The sequence below is a fragment of the Oryzias latipes genome, chromosome 24 (assembly GCF_053564925.1).
Source record: "Oryzias latipes strain Hd-rR chromosome 24, Olatipes_Hd-rR_3.1".
Lineage (NCBI taxonomy): Eukaryota > Metazoa > Chordata > Actinopteri > Beloniformes > Adrianichthyidae > Oryzias > Oryzias latipes.
This window is the reverse complement of record NC_136260.1, coordinates 18,568,182-18,588,516: the sequence shown is the minus strand read 5'-3', so window position 1 is coordinate 18,588,516 and position 20,335 is coordinate 18,568,182. Positions and strand designations below refer to the sequence as shown.

The following is a 20,335-nucleotide window of genomic DNA, read 5'->3' as shown; positions in this document are numbered from 1 at the left end:
TATTTGCTCATCTGGTAACAAAAGAATCCACAACATGAAGGTTTTTGTTTTTTTTTAATTGAAGGAAGTTGGAAAAAAGGGGTTTTGTGGGGAGTAAAAGCCGTGTGGAGACAGAAGTGTCCAGCATACAGTGTTTGGGATGGTTACGAGCATGCCAGGCAGTCCCACGCCTTATTTACAAAACCCCCATCAGCAACTAGTCACAGCATTGACGACGAGATTCCATCTTTCGATAAGTCCTCTGCTTTTTTCCTAAATCACTCCTGTTGGTGTGCATGAGCTCGGAGGCCACGGGACATTTCCAACAGCAGTGTTACATATGTGCAAACTAGCAGAGATCCCTAGACAGTTGACGGATACGAGTGGTCTGAGCCTGCAACTTAAGAGGCAAAGCTGATGCACAGGATTTCAGCCAAGAACCGAAAAAAAAAAACAGATCTGAAAATTGGAGAACAGAGCCAACTCCAGAAGCAAGTTTATTCCACGCATCACTTTCCATGTAGACGCCAAAGAAGATCCAACCGCTGAAATGCATCTCCAAACAATATCAGTGAGAAAGCTCTGATTGGTGAAACATTCTACTTACTCCACTAATTTCAGTATGATTCGTACATTCAAACACCGGCCTCTTGGCGCTGGGAGCGAGGAACGCACTCGCGGCGGTCCAAATGGTTTCAGATTGTGTTGCCTCTTGAGTTTTTTGTTGTGCGATTGTTGAATTCTTTAGGTGACACAAACGCCAGGTTGGCAGACACCTCCCTCGTTGCTCAAGACAAAAAGTCAGACCCACCAGACTTCACCTCACAACACCGTAACACATGCCGGTATGCAGGACAGACAACTAGCAAACAATTTCAGGTAAAAACTTTTAAAATACAATTATAACACTGACTTAAAGGAAAATATTCCTCACTCGTTTAATTTTGCTTATTTCTACTGTTTCTATATGATGTAAGGAAATAAGCCAAACAGTGAGGACGCTCGTATTTTCTGTTAAGTTGTAACTAGAATTTCCTCTTTCCAAAGAGAAGCAGATGGCTGTACTGAGTGAAAAAAAATATATATAGAAAGCGAAAACCACTTAGTGGCAGCTTTTCCCGCTAGAAGATACAAGGACAGGCGGCAGGATCTGCAGTCAGATCAAGGCTTCCTCCCCCGGTCCACGCAAAGCTTCTTCCGGCAACTCATGGAGCAAAAAGCTAGTCCTGTTGAGGAGCCCGAGGAGGTGCTGAGGGAAGGCCTGAGTCCTGGGCTACGACGAGACCGTCACCGGATTCAGAGAACCGTTTCGGCTGTAAAACTTGGAGAAGGCCTCTTCGAGAACGGACGCGAGTCGCGGCTGGTCGCCCTGAAACAGACGGACGCGTGAGACGGCGTTTTCGGAAACCGCTTCAAGAGGCGGGACAAACTCCACCTACCTCACTGATGAATCCCAGCTGAAAGAGCTCCACCGCCAGCTCCTGCACATTCTCATCTACACAAAGCACAGCCTTTAAAAAATAGGATCATGCAACATATATATCTCAGCAGGACAAATACGTACTTGGTAACAAGTCACAGCTCAAGTGCCTGTTCAGTTTATCCTCAAGTTTTAACAACAAGGTGAGCTGTAAAAAAGAAAAGAAAAAAGATTTACAAAAAAAGCATAAAACAAAAGAAATATGTTTCAAAACCGACTCACATGATGCTTTGTGCCCTCATCAACGGGCTCAATATTACACTGCATCTGAAGGACCTGAGGAGACAAAAGAGGAACTTTTAAATTTTCTTAAATACCAACTTCAATGAATGGTGTTTTTGCCGTGTTTTACATGTTCTTGTGACATTTTTTTGATGACAGAGGATATATATTAAGAAAAGTTAGCTCAAAATTCTGAGTGTTTCTTTTTTCAAATCATGACGGACGAGAAGTAAACAAAAAAATGAAATTTGAAAAAGAATTAATTTGTGGTGTAGAAAATATTAGGGGTGTGTATTGGCAAGAGTCTGGTGATACGATACGTATCCCGATATACGCCTCGCGATACGATACGCATCCCGATATTTTACAAAAACATATTTTCTCTTCTTTTTTTTCTTTAAATATGACTTTGAAAAAACTCTACCTGAATTTTAATGTCTTTCACTGTAATGAAATGGTCAAATTCAGTTTATTTTAATGATCACAATGTTAAGCACTGCAACTGTATCCCATAGATAAGTTGCATTTACCAAAGCAAATTCATAGTGCTTTTATTTTGATAAGTTAAAATATAGAAAGGGAACAGTCAACATTGTATGATTTCCACAATAAAATATTTTTCAGTATAAGAAAAAAACAAAGAATGAATGTGCCTTAACCAATAATTTTATATTGGGGAAAAAATGCTGTTTATTTTCAGCATTAATGTAGATTCTCCAGTGCTTTTAAACGGTTCAGGAGCCTGAATGGTGCTTCAAAAATAAGGGGTGGGACACTGACTCTTTCCAGATACAATAAAGTTTGATGATGAGGCAGCATGACAGAATGAAGGAAAGTTGCTTTAATTTGACAAAGAAGGTTAGGGTTAGGGTTGTTTACATATCAGTCTGCTCTGCTGCACCTTTGTACACATCCCTCTGATCCATCAGGTCACTAAACTAGAATCCATTGCTGGGAGATTCTACAGAACCTTGGCCCGCTTTGCCGATAGCATTTTAGCCGATGCTAAGCGCATTAGCCTATTAAACGCTGCCATGCTTCACTCGTATTTATCTGGGCCGCTAAAAATGACCACAATCCTCGTTTTTATATGTTGCTGGCAGCAACATGGCACAAAGTGTCTGTTTGGTATCCATCCCAAGAAAAACCATGTATTTAATGTCTCATAACAACAGAACAAGCTGCCTCTGGCTACAGTCTTCCTGTTGTCTTGTGTGGAGTAGAGCTGCTCTAAGAGGCTCTGTGTTCTCTGCTTCCAACTAGCGGTCAGAGGTTGAAGTGGACAACAAAAGTCAGACACTGAAGGACGCTCACAAACAATTAAATAAATATCGTTCTGGCAGCATTTTGAATCGATACAAGTATTGCCAAATGAACTAATCGATTTTTTTCTTACACCCCTAGAAAATATGCTGGAAGGAGCACAAGCTCCTGGTTTAACTCCCTTTGCAACGGAGAGGGGAACGGGAGCGGGGTTGCTCTGCGCCAAAACGACAGTTTTTAAAAATTTTGGATAAAGACGACTTGATCTGAATTAAAAGATCACTGGGAACGCTTTAAAATAGATCAAAAGATGTCCGGGGGGGTATTTAAATTGTCATGGTAAGGTCATGCAGGGTCATGCAAAGGTATGGGTGCCAAAACTCTGTGCCAAGTTCTTACCTGTACTGTATTAAAATGCTTATTTCTGTCATGTAAATCACTTGTATTTCAGTTTTGCCATACGATTCTAGCCAATCACTTGACCTTTTCAGCAATTGTGGGCATCTCATGTTGCTAAATATCTTCTGATATCTTATTTATAGGGATTAAAAAAATAAATAAAAAAAAATCGGAATCACAGATATTGTGAAATCTAATGACTGAAAGTGATTACATACTTTCTGAAATGTGTCAACATAAAAATAAAAAAGCTGTCTTTTTCGGCACAACAGCATATCTGAAAAACGTCCGTTTCTCACCTTCCTCGTCTCCACCTCTGCAGGTTCAGGGGTCGGGGACTTTACTGAGGGGGGGACTATGGGTGACTTGACGGCCTCCTGCTGAGGCTGCTGTGGACACGGAATCCCGAACGCGGTCAGAGGATAAATGCCATTCCTGATGAACCAGAGAGAACACAGAAAAACTCAAGACTTGCAACACAAACGCCTTCAATAAAAAACAGAAGATAACTTTATTGGGTTTGGTTTGAAAATATAAAGGACTAAAATAATCTTCTATGGCAAAAATGACAATTCATCAAAACAATACCTAGATTTCCCTTAAAACTATTTCTTGATCATTTTGTAAGAAAAACAGCTCTTTATGATCACTTAGAGTTTATAATTTTATTAGTAAAACTTTTACCAATGTTGCTATCTTATATAAAACAGATGGTCATATTCATTAAAACTTGACTTTAAAAGTTATTAACAAACATGAATTGATCTTTGATTAAATCCTGACGTTTACATCATGTGAAATCATAAATTTGTGAATCTAAATTGATAAACTCTGTATTTTGTAAGCAATAGGAAGCTCACCGAGGTGCATAACAAACATTCAAGTCAGAAACTTTACATTTTAGATTTATTCATGTTTCTATGAGCTAAAATGTTGTTGTTTTTTTTACCTCACGTCTTCTAAAAATTTGTCCAGCTCGAGGGCAGGAAACTGGGAGAGCCTGAGAAGTCATAATGAGAAATACTGTGTTGATCCAAGACTTTTTAGAGAAGAGATATCCAGCTGTTTTTGCAATTAAAACATCATCTTACTTCATCTGGACGCCATTCTTAGCTTCAACAATAACCAGGTTTGGGTCCATGTTCTTCGTCATCTCCTCTAACGCGTTTTCTGGAATCATGTCTGCACATTTAGGGACAAAAATTGAACATTTCCTGCTTAAGGAGAGTCCTAGACACAAAATATTGAGATGTTTAAACAGTGGACTCACGCTGGTGGCTGACGATGCAGTGTGCAGCCAGTAGCTTCAGTAATGGTACCTCGAACAAGGCCTGGTGGAACAGCAGCTCCTTGGCTGTGGGTCGTTTGCTGGGATCGACTTCCAGACACTTCTGGATGAATTCCTGAATGTGCAGTAAAAACTAGGAAAAATAAGCCCACTTTTTGCACAGTTTTTCTTGATGCAACCTGGATTTTTCCTCACTGACCCGCTGCAATGGGTCCTCTAGCGACTGAATGGCACTGTTTATGGCTTCTTGGGACACGTAGGAGGAATCTCCGTTACTCTGGATTTCCAACACAGCCATCTGAGGAGGGGAGGAACGAAGAATGAGGCCGAGAACGTCCCATAAAAGTGTACGCAGAACAAAACTTTACTCTCTGCAACTTAAAAATGTTCACCTCTAAGGCGCACATTCCAAAGGAATAAATATCCACCGCTGTGGTAACGTTGGCAACAGCTGCAAACAAATAAACACACATCAGCATCATAGAAACACTGTTTCACCTAGGAATAAATGACATTTCCTTTCACCTCCATATTCTGGAGCAAAGAAGTGAAGGCTCTTCTGCTCTTCCCGACAGGTTTTCACGTGGTTGTTGATGGTGTCCGGAGCAACTGAGAGAAGAACACTTTAATAACATCCTCGCCCAAGTGATTACTTAAGGAATTCGCTGCAGAGAAGATGGCTAAAACCCACCAGAGCCAATCTTGATGAGGCCATTGTGCTGGATGAAGATGGTGTCACAGGTCAGGTTGCCGTGGATGATAGGAGGATCACAGGAGTGCAGGTAGCTAAGAAGATGTGGCAAAAAACTTGGGTGACAAATAATCTCCTAAAATCCAATTTAAGAGGTTTTTATTTCCACAGGCTGGAAACTGCTTCATCATTTAACAGTGACTCACCTGAGAGCAGAGAGAATCTGCGTGCACCAACGCTTCCAGGCCTGTTAAATGGAGAAAAAAGTCATAAAGAAAATGATTTTTTATTTTAAAGGCAAAATGGGATTTCTGATCAGTATTTCTGATTTTGTCATTTCCAAATCAGTTTCCAGACCATATTTCTGCAGAATTTCACACCTTTTCATTCATGGTTTTGTGATTTTTCTTTGTCTTCTTCAGAAACTGTTTGAGGCTTCCTGAGGACATGTACTCAGTGATGAAAATGACCTAGAAAACAAAAATGAAATGGGGATAAAACAATACAATTCATGTAAGAAGGAGATCATTTATTTTGTGTTTTAACTTCCTACCCTGGCTCTGTTTTCCTTGACATCTGCCCAGTATTTGTGGAACTTCACGATGTTCAAATGTTCCAGTTGGATCAAATTGTCGAAAACAGCTTTGACTTTTTCCTGAAAAAAACAACACAAAAAAGCTTTTAAGATACTTTAAAAAGTGAATGACTTCTCAACAATATTGTGAACTAATTTAACCCCAAAACACTACCCTCGTTCCAATGTTTTTATTCAAAACACCTAAAACGTATCAAAGAATAATTGAGTGCAAGATGTCAACATGATTGAAATATGTTTGTTTTGTATAAACACACATCTGATTCATTAACACTTAACCATACATTTAACAGAGAGGCCACTGGCCCAAAGAGTGCAAACAATGAGCACATTTTTTCCATTACCTCACCACATATACAAATCATAACATGAACTCTGACCATTGCAAGCATAGATTTTGTGCTAATGTTATCTCCAGCTCATTCTAAGGAGGTGTAATAAAGCTGGAATAAGTGTTGGCTTCAATGGCCGAGCTTTCCACCCACCTCCTGCAGCTTAAAGTTCTTCCTCTCTGAGAACATGACCTCATTCCACACCACCTCCACTCCTTCTTCCGTGTCCATGCCCAAATATGCATTATCAATACCGGGGACGTTGCGCTGATTCACCTTTATGGGGAAAAACAAGAAAGTGATGCGTTTATAGTAAATAAATATACAACTTTTTACAATAATATATTGTGTTTCCTTCTCCTACTTCTTCTCTGCGTTTCTGCCAGCGTCCACAAGGGCTTTCCTCCAAAATCTCCGACTCATCCTCACTCTCCTCTTCTTCATCCTCCGTGTTGGCAGCCGGAGGCTGGGTCACCATGGACACCGGGGGGGACACGGATGACACGCCTTGGCCTGCAGGCGCAGCGGCCGCGGACTCCGGCTTCACTTCCTGGCCGCTGTCCGGGCCGTGTTTGCTCTCTCCCTCGGACATATTCGCTGTCGGGCTCTGCAGCCTGTTCCGCGACACAGAGATGCTCAATTTCCAGTGAAATATCACCCGATAAATCCGTCCGGAATACAAAAACAACAATAACAAAAAGCGATAGCGCCGTGGAGCTAGTTTCAATTCACATGTCATGTCACTAGTTCGAAGCCGTAGCTATTCTAAAGGTTAGCAGGGAGAATAACCCAATACACAAAGTGCAGAGAAATACATTTATCACAAATACAAGCAGATATCCGTACAAACCTGCTAAAGTTGGGGAATGTGTCGATGCCAGCTCCAGTTTATCAGATTTCCACCTTGACAGACCAACCCCCAGAAGGCTGCTAAGCTCCGTTAGCCTTAAATCTGACCGGGTTCTCAGCGGAACTGCGTGTCGCTACTTCGGTAACACTTAATTTATCTGTTGACAACAACAAAAACCATCCGAAAAACCGTAAAACAAAACTGAAAATCTGCTTTTAGTCTATTAAATCGAAGTATCCCACGATGCTGCTAGCTAGCTAACTAGCTAGCTGTATCGCTGCTACTTCTCAAGACTCACAGATGTGTGCTTCTGCTGCCACTGTGATAAAACAACACAAAACGCGTTTACTGATTATTAATATTACAAAAGAAAGTCGACATCAAAAAACAAAAATATGTGAACTGAATGTCGTCAAACACAACAGCTGACTGTCTTAAAGAGCTCGCTCAATATTTAGCCACCGCTGATGGCGACAACTTCCAGATGAATGCTGCTCCTGATCTGCACGTCACAGGCCAGGCTGGTTGCCAGGTAGCGCTCGGTCATCCCCTATTTTAGTTGTTCAACATTTTACTAGTGAATCCAGTACTGTCTTTTATCCAGGATACTTCCAAAGCAAAAAAGTTCGATAAAAACTTTTCAGAACTACTTATTTTTTTTATTCATATAAAAATATCCGACTCTTTCTAGGAAAACATTCCAGCTAAATTTAAGCTACATTTAATTTGTGGGATCAGAAAAATATGTAAAATACATAATGTATAAACTAAAGGCACTTAAAAACCTGGCAACCCTTATTGAACCAAACCCTATTTTTCTATTTAAAGTGTGAAATTTTGAAATAAACCGGCAGAATTTAGCCAAATATTAGCCTAGATTTACATTCATGGCATAGAAAAACACCAATAAACTTCAAATAAAGCAATCAAACATGGTGAAAACACAAAAGTGACTCTTTGTTATTAAAATCTGCTCAGCAAGCATGCATCAATTCAGTCAATTGTTTAGCAATTTAATTTCAAACCCCTAACAATGGTCAAATAAAGGGTGTTTAAAGAAATTAATGAGAAAATTCATTCACAGATCTTGGACACCTGACCTCCAAATACTGCAGGCTGGAAACGTTTGCTTATGATCCTCCTCCCCTTTTCTGAAGACCTATATTTAGGTACAGCCTGCTCCAGGGACATCGATGATGGGACAGCCTGCTGACTGTCCATAAGTAGTGACAGTTTAGCTAACCAGTAAAGGAACTAAAAGGTATTTAAAAATCAAGAGGATTCAGGAAGTTCATAGGGCTGTTTTGCAACTTCATTTGGTGCTTTTGCAAAGAGAACAAAAACACTTTCCTCTTCCTTCAAAGAGTGACCCTACAGGCTGAGGTGATGGGGGACAAGAAAAACATGGAGAAGGTTCCTCTAGTAGAAGAAACAAAGGTGAAGGTGCTTCATGAAACTGAGGCCACCCTCGATGTTGATGGCGTAACTGATTACAGCCTCACTGGAGCAAACTCCATCTACTCAGCAATTCTCAGCAGAAACGAGGCCGTCAAAGATGCCAAGCGTTTGAAGACGTTTTTGGAACTGCGAGATAAATATGTGAAGAAGAAGGTTTTGTTTGAGGATCCTCTGTTCCCTGCAAATGACTCGAGTCTTTTCTACAGTCACAAACCTTCGATGAAGATTGAGTGGAAACGTCCCACAGTGAGTGCCAATTTGTTTTGTTTTTTTGTTATAATGTCCTTAAGGTCAAGTTGCACTTAATCCAGAAGAGTCCCTGACAAGTTTATGAAAACCCTCAGCTAAAAGCCTCTGTATTTCAACACTTCCTCCATGGCAGATGGGTGGGGTGTCATGTGTTTGCCAGAGCATGGGGTGCATATCTCTAGGTTATCACCCTCTCCGATCATGCACAGCTGACTCTCACAGCAACACACAAGAGTGACTCAGTGACGGCTTCAGTGGAGCCTAATAGTTGGCAGAGATTTTAACTTGAAAAGTGAAATGTTTTTGGCAAAATACAGTTTTATTTTAAAATTATTTGCAGACTTAAAAAAAAAACAGAAGCATAATTAGCTCAAAAGAAAATGTGAAAAATGAACTATTAATATATTATAGATGTTCACAACAGTAAACTTGTATGGCGTTTAAGCATTTTTTTTTAATAAAATCTTTAAAGCCCCAAGTTGGAGGTGTATTGTTCTATGGTGTTGGATTTTTACTATCTTAAACCTGGAAAATGACCAACCTGTGTCATAATTGTCATGATCATTTTTAAATTTTATTTGTTGAAACCTTTTTTTTACTCAAATTGTGAATTTTGCACGTAAAAGTTTGCACAGGTTTTCCTCCCTAACTCCGATCCCAGCTAACATTTTTTTCTCATAAAAAATAGTGTAAAAATCTATAATCAGCTTTATAAATCACAAAAATGACAGACCTCTAAAAAAAACTCAAATATAACAAATCTACAGCACTGCTTACAACCATAACGTGACTACATGCACTGTCTACGTTTAACGTTCGCAAAACAGTTTCTAAAATCTCAATAACTAGATTTAAATACACTCTAATGTGTTTATAAACTGCCCCATTTTGTGGTATAATTAATGCTTGATTGCAGATTAGTTCAGTAGGTGGAAACACTTTTCTCAGATTAGTGTCATGTGCATCTCATCCAGAGGTCAGCAGTAAAGCCAGCTCTAAATTCAGAACAGGCGGGCCCATAACTTATGCTGCAGTTTTACAGCCTTAGTTCCTTTAAAACACATGAAGATATAGACGGAAGTACTACTTCTTCAAAATCCTTCCTTTAAATGTGCCTTTAAAACTCCCCTTTTTCTGTTGCAGTGGCTAAAATAATCGGAAATGCTGAATTTGGTTTATGTTTTCTTTGTTTGTTACGGTTTAAAACGAAGCAAATCAAGGGATCTTTAATCCATTTTTGTTTAAAACCTTTTAGCCATATGTTACATTTGTGCATTTCACCATTAAGAAAATAAACAAATAAATAAACAAGTCTGGAATAAATTCTATCTATCTCTCTCTCTCTCTGTCTCTCTCTCTCTAATAATAACTGAATAATATCATTAAAAAACACAAAAGAAATCAGTCTTGTCGTCTTTCTCTGCAACCTGAAACTTCTTGTGACTTCTCGAAAGTATTTTCTATAGAATCTTGTGCACAATAAGCTCTGTGCATCTCTTCCATAACATATTATTAATGATAATAATAGCGGTTTATTACTTTAAAAGTCAGATTTTTTTTTAACTTTTTAATTCAGAAATCTATTGCCCAAACATCATCAACCAAATATCAACAAAACAGATTTTTTGTTATTATTTAATTTTTTTTTTTATTCAATGCCCTGCTTAATATTAATGTCAGAAAGAAGGCTTACTTACACTTTGCCTCTTGCAGGAAATCTGTGAAAACCCTCAGTTCATCATAGATGGAGCCAACCGAACTGACATCTGCCAAGGAGAACTGGGTAACAATTTTACTGTTTCTGCTTTCAGAAACATCGGTCTGTGCGTTTAAAAAACTAAAAACAGAAAATAAATTTTTCAGGAACAAAAAAAAATATTATAGAACCATTACTGGTCAGAATTATCTGTATTTCTGAGTGTCATAAATGTGATTTTACTTTAAAAATGAACAAATGACAACAGAAGGTACACAGCAAAGTACTGAATTGAACTTTTTCACCATAACTTACAAATAACTTCTTTAAAACTCAGACAATGGGATTTTCTTGACTTTTTCCCCCCTCATTTTGTCTCTTATTGTTGAGGTACACATATGATGAAAATTACAGGCCTCTCTCATCTTTTAAAGTGGGAAAACTTGCACAATTGGTGGTTGCCCTAAAGTTGAGTCATGGTAAGTCCTCTTGATGTGTCAGGATGCTATGACTCATCTTCAAAGCAATTTCACTTGGGTGAGTGAGAACCTTCATAAACAAGCAAAAAAAGAAAAAGCACAATTAAAACAAAGTATAAGCGGATTACCTTATCTGTAATAGTGTCAGAAGTCAGAGCTCTGTCTCCCCTGAGACAAACAGCCTTTGGGGTTTGCAATATTTTCTAGAGTTGCCTGTAATGAAAATCGAATATACCCCTTCACAGAAAGGGTTATAAAATTGATGTGATCTTCCAATAAATAATAAATTCTGGCCAAGTTTGAACATTCTCTAAAATAAAACAGGTACATTTCAGTCACAACAGTATGAAATCACATAGATGACCTTTTGATGAATAGCAAATCCAATTTAAAAATAAATATTTTATTTTTTTCCCTATTTTGCAGTTATAAATAATCAGAAAATTATGGGAAACACCAGAGATTGAGCTCAAAGCCTAAAACCAGACATAAAGTCACAAATAGTTTGGTGCATGGATTCAGATACCGCAGAAATGTAGTTTTTTACTGTGGTGTTTTTGTAAAGAAACTTTTTTTAAATGAATCATCTCTTACAGCTGATGCATCTTCTGTTGGCAGGTGACTGTTGGCTGCTTGCTGCCATCGCCTGTCTCACCCTGAGTGAAAAGCTGCTGTACAGAGTCATTCCACCAGAGCAAAGTTTCACAGAAAACTATGCTGGCATCTTTCACTTCCAGGTATTCAGAAACTGAATTTTCTCTTCGTTCACAAAGAAAATTTGTTGAGGTTTACAGAAAATAACAAAAGAGCTTTTGTAAATGTTCTGAATTGGTTACCTTTTAAAATTATTTCCAATACATAAATAAAAAGAAATTTGCGCACAAAAAACAGAAAAAACAAAAACAAAGAGTAGCTGCTGAACCATGGGGGTTTATAAATTCACATCTGGTTGCAAAACGTACAGCTGCTGAAATAAACAGTAACTGCAAGGTTAAAGCATTTTGTTGGATTTAGTAGTTTTAGTAGTTGTCAGAGTTACTTAAATTATTTTAGTAGTATGAAAGTATGAAACAAAAAACAGCATTTTGAGATAAATAATTTAGTTTTTTTTTATACTTAAACACTAATAATCAATGTGAAATTTACCACACTTAAAACATTTTAACCCATTGACGCCTGAATTTATTTACAGCAGTGAAAACAAAACTTCCCTTGTGGTTTTTGCTTTCATGTAGATATTAAATTAATGTCATTTTGAAGAGAAATTGGTTTGAGGCATATTTGTATCAATAGGCATCAAGGGATTAAGCATATCTTGTCATATTTCATTACAATAAATACCCATTATTTCACAATAATTTGACAAACTCAAAGAAATGTTGTTCGACATTATACAAAACCCTTACTTGCATTCTTTTAGGAATAACAAAAAATAAATTGCATATTAATAATAATAGTGAGAGACAGTAGCATTTTTAGCATCACTGCACAATCAGTTCTTATTAATAAGTATATCTAACCTTTACTGAGTTTTCTGCAAGTCATCAAAAGGCCGTTAAGTTTTTCTCCTCTGGTTTATTATTATTGTGTGTCTGCTTTCTAGTTCTGGCGTTATGGTGAATGGATTGATATAGTTGTGGACGACCGGATCCCCACCTGCAACAACCTGCTAGTTTTCACCAAGTCATTCAGAGAGAATGAGTTCTGGAGTGCCCTTTTGGAGAAAGCTTATGCCAAGTGAGGAGCTTTCTGAAGTCATGCTTCTCATGTTACAGTTTTTTGTATTTCCAAATATTTTAACAAGCTCTCTCTAATTTTAGCCAGGTGCCCAAATGATTTGCATATTTTTGCAACTACTCGTGTTTCATAAACTGGCAGCCGACAGGAGAAGCTTTGCCTTGCAGTTGCAGTTATGACGTTAACCAAACTTTCTCCCAGGCTGCATGGGTCTTATGAAGCACTGAAAGGGGGGAACACGTTGGACGCCATGGAGGATTTCACAGGAGGAGTCACCGAGCTCTTTGAGTTGTCCGAGGCGCCCAAAGGCCTGTTCATCATCATGAAGAAAGCACTGGAGAGGGGCTCACTGATGGGCTGCTCCATTGATGTAAGCGGACAAGAAAAATGTCCAGGAAAGTCAAATAATGCATCGAATGATGAAATGTGGCAGCAGAGGCACAACAATGAAAGTCTCAATTAGTAAACGTGGTTCTTTGCATCACATAACAAAGGCATGGAGTGTTCAAATTCAGCTCTGTTTTCATTTCTTTCAAGTAGATGCACTTGTACATTCATTCTCAGATAGAAAACAAAATGTTAAGTTGTCTCTGCATTGTGCATCAGGTCACAACAGCCAATGACATCGAGAGCCGGACAAATCAAGGGCTTGTCAGAGGTCACGCCTACTCCATCATAGCCCTGGAAGAGGTCAACTAAAAAATATATCTATTTAAATGCCATTTAATAATATTTACAATTTAATAGACGTTTTAAAACATGTTTGCAGTGTGACCAGGTTTCAGAGGACGGCAAAATTCGCCTGATTCGTTTGCGCAATCCCTGGGGTTGGGTCCTCTGGAAGGGACCCTGGAGTGTGAAGTAGGACATTTGAGGGACAAATAAATCAACAAGTCAATCAACAAACCACATCTCTTAAGGGTGTGATGATTCTCTCTTTTTATTCTTTACCACAATCTAGTTCAAAGGAGTGGTCGACCGTCTCCACTGCAGACAGGGATAATCTGAAAAAACAGACGTTGGAGATGAGTGAGTTCTGGTGAGTGAAATCTGTTGTTTTTAAGCACATTAAAAGTAAAAATATGGTTGGTTGTCATATTTTATAAGTAAAAAAATGAAAGAATGAAAGCTGTCCCTCTCCTTGCCGCCCCTACTGGCCTAGGCCCACTAGCTGAACGTAAAAAATCTACGAGCAACAACGGCGAACACCACTTTTGCAAACCCACCACGCTAACACTGTTCAAAATCTACAACTTGGAGTTCGAACATTTTTTCCTCAATTAGCTTCTCAGTGATGCTCAAGAAGTAAGGTGGCCATAGAAGCAAGGCCCTGGGAGGAGTTGGAGAGGTTTGAATTTGTGGCTGATATTGAAGGTGTTCCTAAGGTCAGAGGTCAACGAAACTCTCGTGGTGGATGTGAATTAAACCTTTAGGTGTGTGTGTGTGTGTGAAATTTTGTGGCAATTGCAAAAGTTAATAGAAGTGACCCCTGACAAAAAGAAACTAGAGGAAGAACAAAATGAAAGCTTTTCAAATGTGTATGTTTGTTACGTTGCATTAAATGCATTCTGTAAATGATTATCTAGTATAATGCAACCCATTTAGAGGTCTCTCTGGATACTGTAAATAGTGCCTCACAAGAAGTCTTTCTGTAGCTCATAAACAGACAACCTTTCTTTTAGCTCCATCTCCACCCACTTTAGATTGCTTGTCCCACTATAGATAAAATACTATAAATAAGCCACTTTCCATGCACCATATAGCTATTCTGTCTATGTGTCAATCCCTTATAGTATATTCTAATCAATATTGTTTTATTTAAGTTTTGAGTTTTTTTTGGTGCAGAATTTTTGAAGAAATAATCAGCCTTTTTGAGAGTTTGGACAGTGTGCAGGACTCTATAACCCAATTTCTATACATGCATGGTGAGAAATTAAGTGCATTTGAGAAAAGAAGGCCACTTTTTATGCTGCAGTGTTTATCCTAAATCATTTTTATTTCCAGGATGTCTTTTGACGATTTCAAGAAAAATTTCACTAAACTTGAGATGTGCAACTTAACCCCTGATGCTCTCACGGGGGACGAGAGACAAAGCTGGACGGTGTCAATCAACGAGGGTCGCTGGGTGAGGGGCAGCTCTGCTGGTGGCTGCAGAAATTTTCCAGGCAGGTGTTTGTTTTCCTTTCTGGTTGTTGAAATGAATCAAGTCCAGCAGACTGTTTGAAACAAGAGCGTTCTCTAGACACATTTTGGACCAACCCTCAATACCGGCTGCGGCTGTACGAAGAGGACGACCCCGAGGAAGAGCAGGTACTCTGCACAGTTGTGGTGGCTCTGATGCAGAAAGGTCGGAGGATGCAGCGCCATGCTGGAGCCAAATTCCTCACCATTGGATTTTCCATTTATGAGGTAATGATTTACATTCACATCCATATTTTACCCGCTGTCAGTTTGACATCTTACTCCCTTGTTTTCTCTGCAGGTGCCAAAAGAGGTAGGAGCATCTTGAAGGAGGATGGGTTTCTAATGATCTCATCACTTTGCCTTGGCTTGTCTCCCCTCTGGTTTCGGTTGACTGTAACAGTATGCAAACAGTATTTGGTTGCTGATCAACGTTTTTATAAACCTCTGCAGTACTTACAATCTAAATAGTGACTTACAGTTTGTTTGTTTCTATAAAAAAGGAACCGATAGGGGTTGCCAGCTACAAAATTCTGCATTCTAAACAGACATTTTAAAGACCCACTTAAATGAAAATTGTGATTTTGGTGTTTTGAACATGTTCTTGTGGCATTTTTTTCATGATAGGGAACATATATATGGAAAATTCAAATTGAAATTGCAATTTTTTAGTGTTTCTTTATTCAAATTGTAGTGAATCAGGAGCAGAAAAAAAACGTTGTTGTAGGTGCTCCAATTCACTGCTCTGCTCCGTCCAGATGCGACCACTTGCAGACAGCTCATCTCAGACTGTGCGACTGAATACTTAGAATATTATTAACCAATTTTGTAGCACCTGTCATGCTACCTTGGGGGTGTGAGTGGCTGTAAACTAGTGGGAAAGCGTGTAAACACAAGGATGATGGGAAGTCAGGGCAGGCTTACTCTCTGTGGAAACAGTGCAGCCCACAATTCCAAGATGAACTTCTAATAAACTACTGCCACTCTGCAGAAACCTTGTCCTAAAATAATATTTTTTTTTCTTCAAATTTGGCTTAAAAACAGCATAATCATTATTAGAAAAGATTGCTGGCAAAGCTTTCAAAATAGATCAAAAGATGAGTGTGTCTTTAAAGTACTTGATTAGGTACTTCCTAATGTTTAATTAAAAAAATTATAAATCTGGTGTCATAATTAAAAGTAATGATGAAAATGGCCACATTTTTAAACTATTTCTTTCGTTTTGAATCTGACTGATTCTCTACTCCTCCATCCTCAGTTGCAGGGGCAGAATCAGCATCTGCAGAAGGACTTTTTCCTCTACAATGCCTCCAAAGCAAAGTGCAAGGCCTACATTAACCTGCGGGAGGTAACAGAGCGTTTCCGTCTCCCTCCGGGGGAGTACGTCATCCTGCCTACAACCTTTAAAGCTCATGAAGAAGGAGAGTTCCTCCTGCGGGTTTTCTCTGAGAACAAAAGCACATCAGAGTGAGGATTTGTGATCAAAATAATGTCATCTTCAAAGCGAAATCTACTCAAAATAATTGTAAAACAAAGGAGTAATGAGTAGTAGAATAATTAAGCTTGTGCTTTGTTGCTTCACAGGGAGGCAGAGACCAGCATTGACAAAATTGAGGTACCGTACCCAAAATAAGACAAGTTGATAGTAAAACATTTTGCATATTACCTTAAGATGTTATTTAATTAATGCAGTTTATTGCATTCACATTTAGTGATTTATTGAATAACCATTTCAGAAAACTAAATATCTTTATTTAATTAAATGTATGCTTTAACTTAATAATACGCAATAATTTATTTCCCTTTAAACTTCCTTCTGTGGCCATTAACCTAATAAGAAAGGAAAGGTAAGCATAACCTTTAATGTCAATAACCTTTTACAAAATTATTACTATAAATGGTAATTGTATTAATTTTGTGTCTTCTGCTTTGTCATCCCACACACCAGCCAATCGTGTTTGTGTCCGACAGAGCACGCACCAATAAAGAAATTGAGCACGAGGGCATTCGGGGAGAAAAGAAAAAGAAACCAAAGGTGAGATCCCAGGGGGTGGGGGGTGGGGGTGGGGGGTCAAAGCGGGGTGTCAGCTGACGCTCCACACACTCTTAGAGCCGAGAACTCGCACGCCGCCAACTGACACCTCTGCTTCGACATCATTTCTCCTAAACGGATCAAGTAACGCTCCTGGGAATGATGTCAAGAGCCTTTAACTGAACTCCAGCGGCTCAGGCCCACCTGTTGCCCTGCCCAGCCTCTGTGCCTCAGTGCTGACCCCGTCTGGTAACACAAGGAAAAAAACATTTTGGCAGCAATAACTTAAGTAAAAGTAACTTCAGTGTATGAATATTTAATTAAGCGTACATAGATATACAGATAATTTTGCATATTATTAGCCTTTCTAATGCAAACCTAATGTCATAAAATATAATTTTACAATGCTGTAGAGGACACTGTCCTTCCTTCGGGGGTCGCCACTGGGATGCCACAATGCTTTATTGATAACCGAACTATATGCTACACCATTCAACCGAATCCCCACAGCATACCAGTACGGTATGTTTACATTGAAAGTGTCAAACACATGTTTAGTGCTAAATTTGAGAAGGATTCCGTATTTATTGTTTTATTCCATTATACTAGTCTTAGTATGGGTCAGCTGAATAGTTTTTTTGTCATTGTTATTTGGTTATTTGAAAAATAAAAAAAATGATTTTTCAAAATTTTTTGTTGTTTTGCAACACACAAATTATATATCTTATATTATTATATATATATGAAACAAAACCTTGACCAGGATTATGGGTAAAGTGAATCACTGCATCCCTATTCAATTTGCAAAATTGTGACTTCTAGATGTCTGGGTACACCATCAAGCACACCAAACTGTATTGCACGGCGGTGGAACTATCAAAGTGTGGGCTTTTTAAATCAGAATCTCAACGTTCTTTTAGGGGTTGGAATGAAGCCGTTGTTTTTGTTTAATTGATTTCTAAGAATTTCTCAACATACAGTTTCTTTGTTTTCACTAGCGTAAACCGCTACAAGCCGTGGAAGAGACTGAGGAGGAAAAGCAGTTCAGAGTCATTTACCAAAAGATTGCTGGTGAGGTAGGTTGATCAGAGTTGACCCCCCCCCCACCCCCACCCCACCACCAACAGACATAGATGTTGGTGGTGGGATAATCACGGCTCCCATCCCCACAGGACATGGAGATCTGCGCCAGCGAGCTGATGGCGATCATGAAGAACGTACTCTCCAAGCGTGAGCATGACAAAAAATATGAAGACTAATGTTGCAGCTCTCTGCAAAAACATAATTCTGTTCCTGTTCACAGATAGCGAAATAAAGTCAGACGGCTTTAGTCTTGAGACATGCCGCAGTATGATTGCTTTGATGGATGTATCCTTTGAGAACGACTGAGGAGGTGCAGCTCCAGATGAGGAGCCAAAGATGGACACCTAACAATTTCTTGTTCCTTTTCATGGTTTTATGCTTTTTCGTGGAGTCAAGGAGTTGTAACGACTTATTTTCAAACTAAAATATTTAAATAATCTTACAAAATACAGTTAGTTTGGTCCTTTTCAAAGTTTTGTGTGGTTCTGAAATGTTTTTTTTAATTGTACTCGGAGTAATATTAGTTGCCGTCTCTGTAACTCATGGTCCTCAGACTGATGGGTCTGGAAAGTTGAACCTGCAGGAGTTCAAACATTTGTGGAAAAAGATCAAGGAGTGGCAGGTAGGAAGATTTAGGTCTTTTCCTTGAAAGCTTTTTAATATGCTGTATGTTTTTTGTAAAACCGTTTGTCACTTGACATTTGCAGCTCATCTTTAAGCGCTACGATAAAGATGGAAAGTGCTCCATCAGCAGTTTTGAGATGAGGAATGCTGTAAATGACGCAGGTGGGCAACAAGGCAGGAACATTATTGAACATTTAATCTCGTAAAAGCACCCTCTTCTCATTTATGTTGCATATTATATCTGTGTCTCTACAGGGTTTAATCTCAACAAACAGTTATATGACATCATCGCCATGCGCTATGCAGACAAGCACCTCAACATCGACTTTGACAGTTACATCTGCTGTTTCGTAAGACTGGAGGGCATGTTCAGTAAGTTTACACAACTGAAGAGCATGTAAAGCTTTAGGTCATCAAATAAATGTGTTTTAGTCTTAATGTCAAAAATGCCCAGCGACAGAATGGTGACCTGTCGAGGGTGTACCTCACCTTCACTGGGACAGGCTCCAGCAACCCTTTGACCCGAAAGATTATTAAGCGGGTTAAGAAAATGGATGGATGGGTATCTAAATTAATAAAAAAAATATAAGGAAGAGAAAGATGTTCAGACAAAAATGACCAGTCAGTGCTACATAACTGCAAAGCACGGCAGTGGGAGGTTGGTGGTGTTTTTACAAAGAATCCAGGAGTTGTTTCTGAATGTGTTTACCTAGATTTAAGACTTTTAGGAGTGCAGGTTTATTTCATAAACTAAAAACGCTATGTATGCATTTCCTATTGTTGACACCTGTCTCACTGAGATGAAAAGGAAAAGCTTTTGGTTAAAAAACTCAAACAGAATATTGTTCATATTTTTTCTGTCTTTGCAGGAGCGTTCAATGCGTTTGATAAAGATGGAGATGGAATAATCAAACTCAACGTGCTCGAGGTGAGCCCCACTGTTTTTCTGCTCCTTACAAGATACTCTTATGTCTTAAACAACATAATTTAAAAAACTGCAAACACTCCAAATAGGCACCAACAATAAAAGATTTATTTTGTTACTTTATTTTAGGAAACCTTCAGGTTCTCTAAAAAAAAAAAAATCATGTACATAGCAGTTTCAAAGTAACTTAACCCTGTAAGACCAAACGACAAATTTCTTCTGGGCTTTTAATGTTAGACTTTTTTTTTATTTTGGGTAGCAGTAATGAACAGAAGACAAAACCGAAAAAAGAAAAAAGCAGCAGTCCTATTCGACACCATATGATCTCCAGAGTTTGAGCCTTTTGCAGTAAAACTTAAGGAAGTTATTTTGTATACAAATTTTTACTCATAAAAAAATATTTGAACTAACTGCAACTGAATTTCATAATATATAAAATGCATTAATTATCCTCATTGTGTCTCTTTTCCAGTGGCTTCAGCTGACCATGTACTCTTAAATCACCAACTTGTGGAGAAAATGAAAACATTTTTTGTTGTTGACGTGACTGAACTTTCACTTTTTAGCCAAGGATGGTTCAAATTTTGGATTAACCGCTTCACTTTGCAATGAATTTTAAATTGCATCTTTGATGCAATTCTGCTTATAAATATGAAGACATTGCAGTATTTTAAATCAAGATAAACCTTTGAATCTGTCTTTGTTGTTTAAACATCCATAAATCTCCCTAGACTCTGCGCAGCATCATATATATATATATATATCTGGACAT

At 38.5% G+C, this 20,335-nt stretch overlaps 2 protein-coding genes across 5 annotated transcripts; one reads left to right on the top strand and one right to left on the bottom strand.

The window, feature by feature from the left end:
- Positions 1-37: 37 nt before the first annotated feature.
- Positions 38-8,334, bottom strand: nrbp1 (nuclear receptor binding protein 1). Of its 2 annotated transcripts, none has more exons than XM_078942639.1 (19): positions 8,200-8,334; positions 7,100-7,256; positions 6,614-6,863; positions 6,403-6,525; positions 5,876-5,977; positions 5,703-5,792; positions 5,529-5,569; positions 5,323-5,417; positions 5,157-5,240; positions 5,024-5,082; positions 4,831-4,929; positions 4,614-4,746; positions 4,435-4,525; positions 4,293-4,343; positions 3,643-3,778; positions 1,682-1,735; positions 1,544-1,607; positions 1,419-1,474; positions 38-1,348 (listed from the first exon to the last, which is right to left on the bottom strand). In XM_078942639.1, the coding sequence occupies exons 3-19, from the start codon at positions 6,839-6,841 to the stop codon at positions 1,253-1,255; spliced, it is 1,602 nt and encodes a 533-aa protein (XP_078798765.1). In that variant the 5' UTR covers positions 6,842-6,863; positions 7,100-7,256; positions 8,200-8,334; the 3' UTR covers positions 38-1,252. The 2 variants fall into 2 exon arrangements, with proteins under 2 accessions (XP_078798765.1, XP_011489867.1); XM_011491565.4 differs by lacking the exon at positions 8,200-8,334 and adding an exon at positions 7,398-7,629.
- capn3b (calpain 3b) lies at positions 8,261-20,261 on the top strand. 3 transcript variants are annotated; one of them, XM_078942637.1, is made up of 23 exons: positions 8,265-8,360; positions 8,464-8,803; positions 10,520-10,589; positions 11,600-11,718; positions 12,585-12,718; positions 12,920-13,088; positions 13,325-13,408; positions 13,488-13,579; positions 13,680-13,757; positions 14,723-14,883; positions 14,961-15,127; positions 15,201-15,212; positions 16,158-16,366; positions 16,484-16,514; positions 16,848-16,934; positions 17,930-18,007; positions 18,104-18,161; positions 18,235-18,299; positions 18,568-18,636; positions 18,722-18,800; positions 18,894-19,010; positions 19,508-19,566; positions 20,036-20,261. In XM_078942637.1, the coding sequence occupies exons 2-23, from the start codon at positions 8,486-8,488 to the stop codon at positions 20,060-20,062; spliced, it is 2,283 nt and encodes a 760-aa protein (XP_078798763.1). In that variant the 5' UTR covers positions 8,265-8,360; positions 8,464-8,485; the 3' UTR covers positions 20,063-20,261. The 3 variants fall into 3 exon arrangements, with proteins under 3 accessions (XP_011489869.1, XP_078798764.1, XP_078798763.1); XM_011491567.4 differs by having other exon boundaries at positions 8,261-8,803; XM_078942638.1 differs by lacking the exon at positions 20,036-20,261 and adding an exon at positions 19,826-19,957 and having other exon boundaries at positions 8,261-8,803.
- The last annotated feature ends 74 nt before the right edge of the window (positions 20,262-20,335 follow it).

What these genes read in the sequence shown, in the direction of transcription:
- capn3b (XM_011491567.4), top strand. Translation starts at nt 8,486, where the DNA reads ATGGGGGACAAGAAAAACATGGAGAAGGTTCCTCTAGTAGAAGAAACA. An exon ending in TGATGGGCTGCTCCATTGAT is followed by an intron (nt 13,089 to 13,324) that starts GTAAGCGGACAA and finishes ATTGTGCATCAG; the next exon opens with GTCACAACAGCCAATGACAT. An exon ending in AAGGGACCCTGGAGTGTGAA is followed by an intron (nt 13,580 to 13,679) that starts GTAGGACATTTG and finishes ACCACAATCTAG; the next exon opens with TTCAAAGGAGTGGTCGACCG.
- nrbp1 (XM_078942639.1), bottom strand. Translation starts at nt 6,841, where the DNA reads ATGTCCGAGGGAGAGAGCAAACACGGCCCGGACAGCGGCCAGGAAGTG. An exon ending in ATGAGGGCACAAAGCATCAT is followed by an intron (nt 1,608 to 1,681) that starts GTGAGTCGGTTT and finishes TCTTTTTTACAG; the next exon opens with CTCACCTTGTTGTTAAAACT. An exon ending in AGCTGGGATTCATCAGTGAG is followed by an intron (nt 1,349 to 1,418) that starts GTAGGTGGAGTT and finishes CGTCTGTTTCAG; the next exon opens with GGCGACCAGCCGCGACTCGC.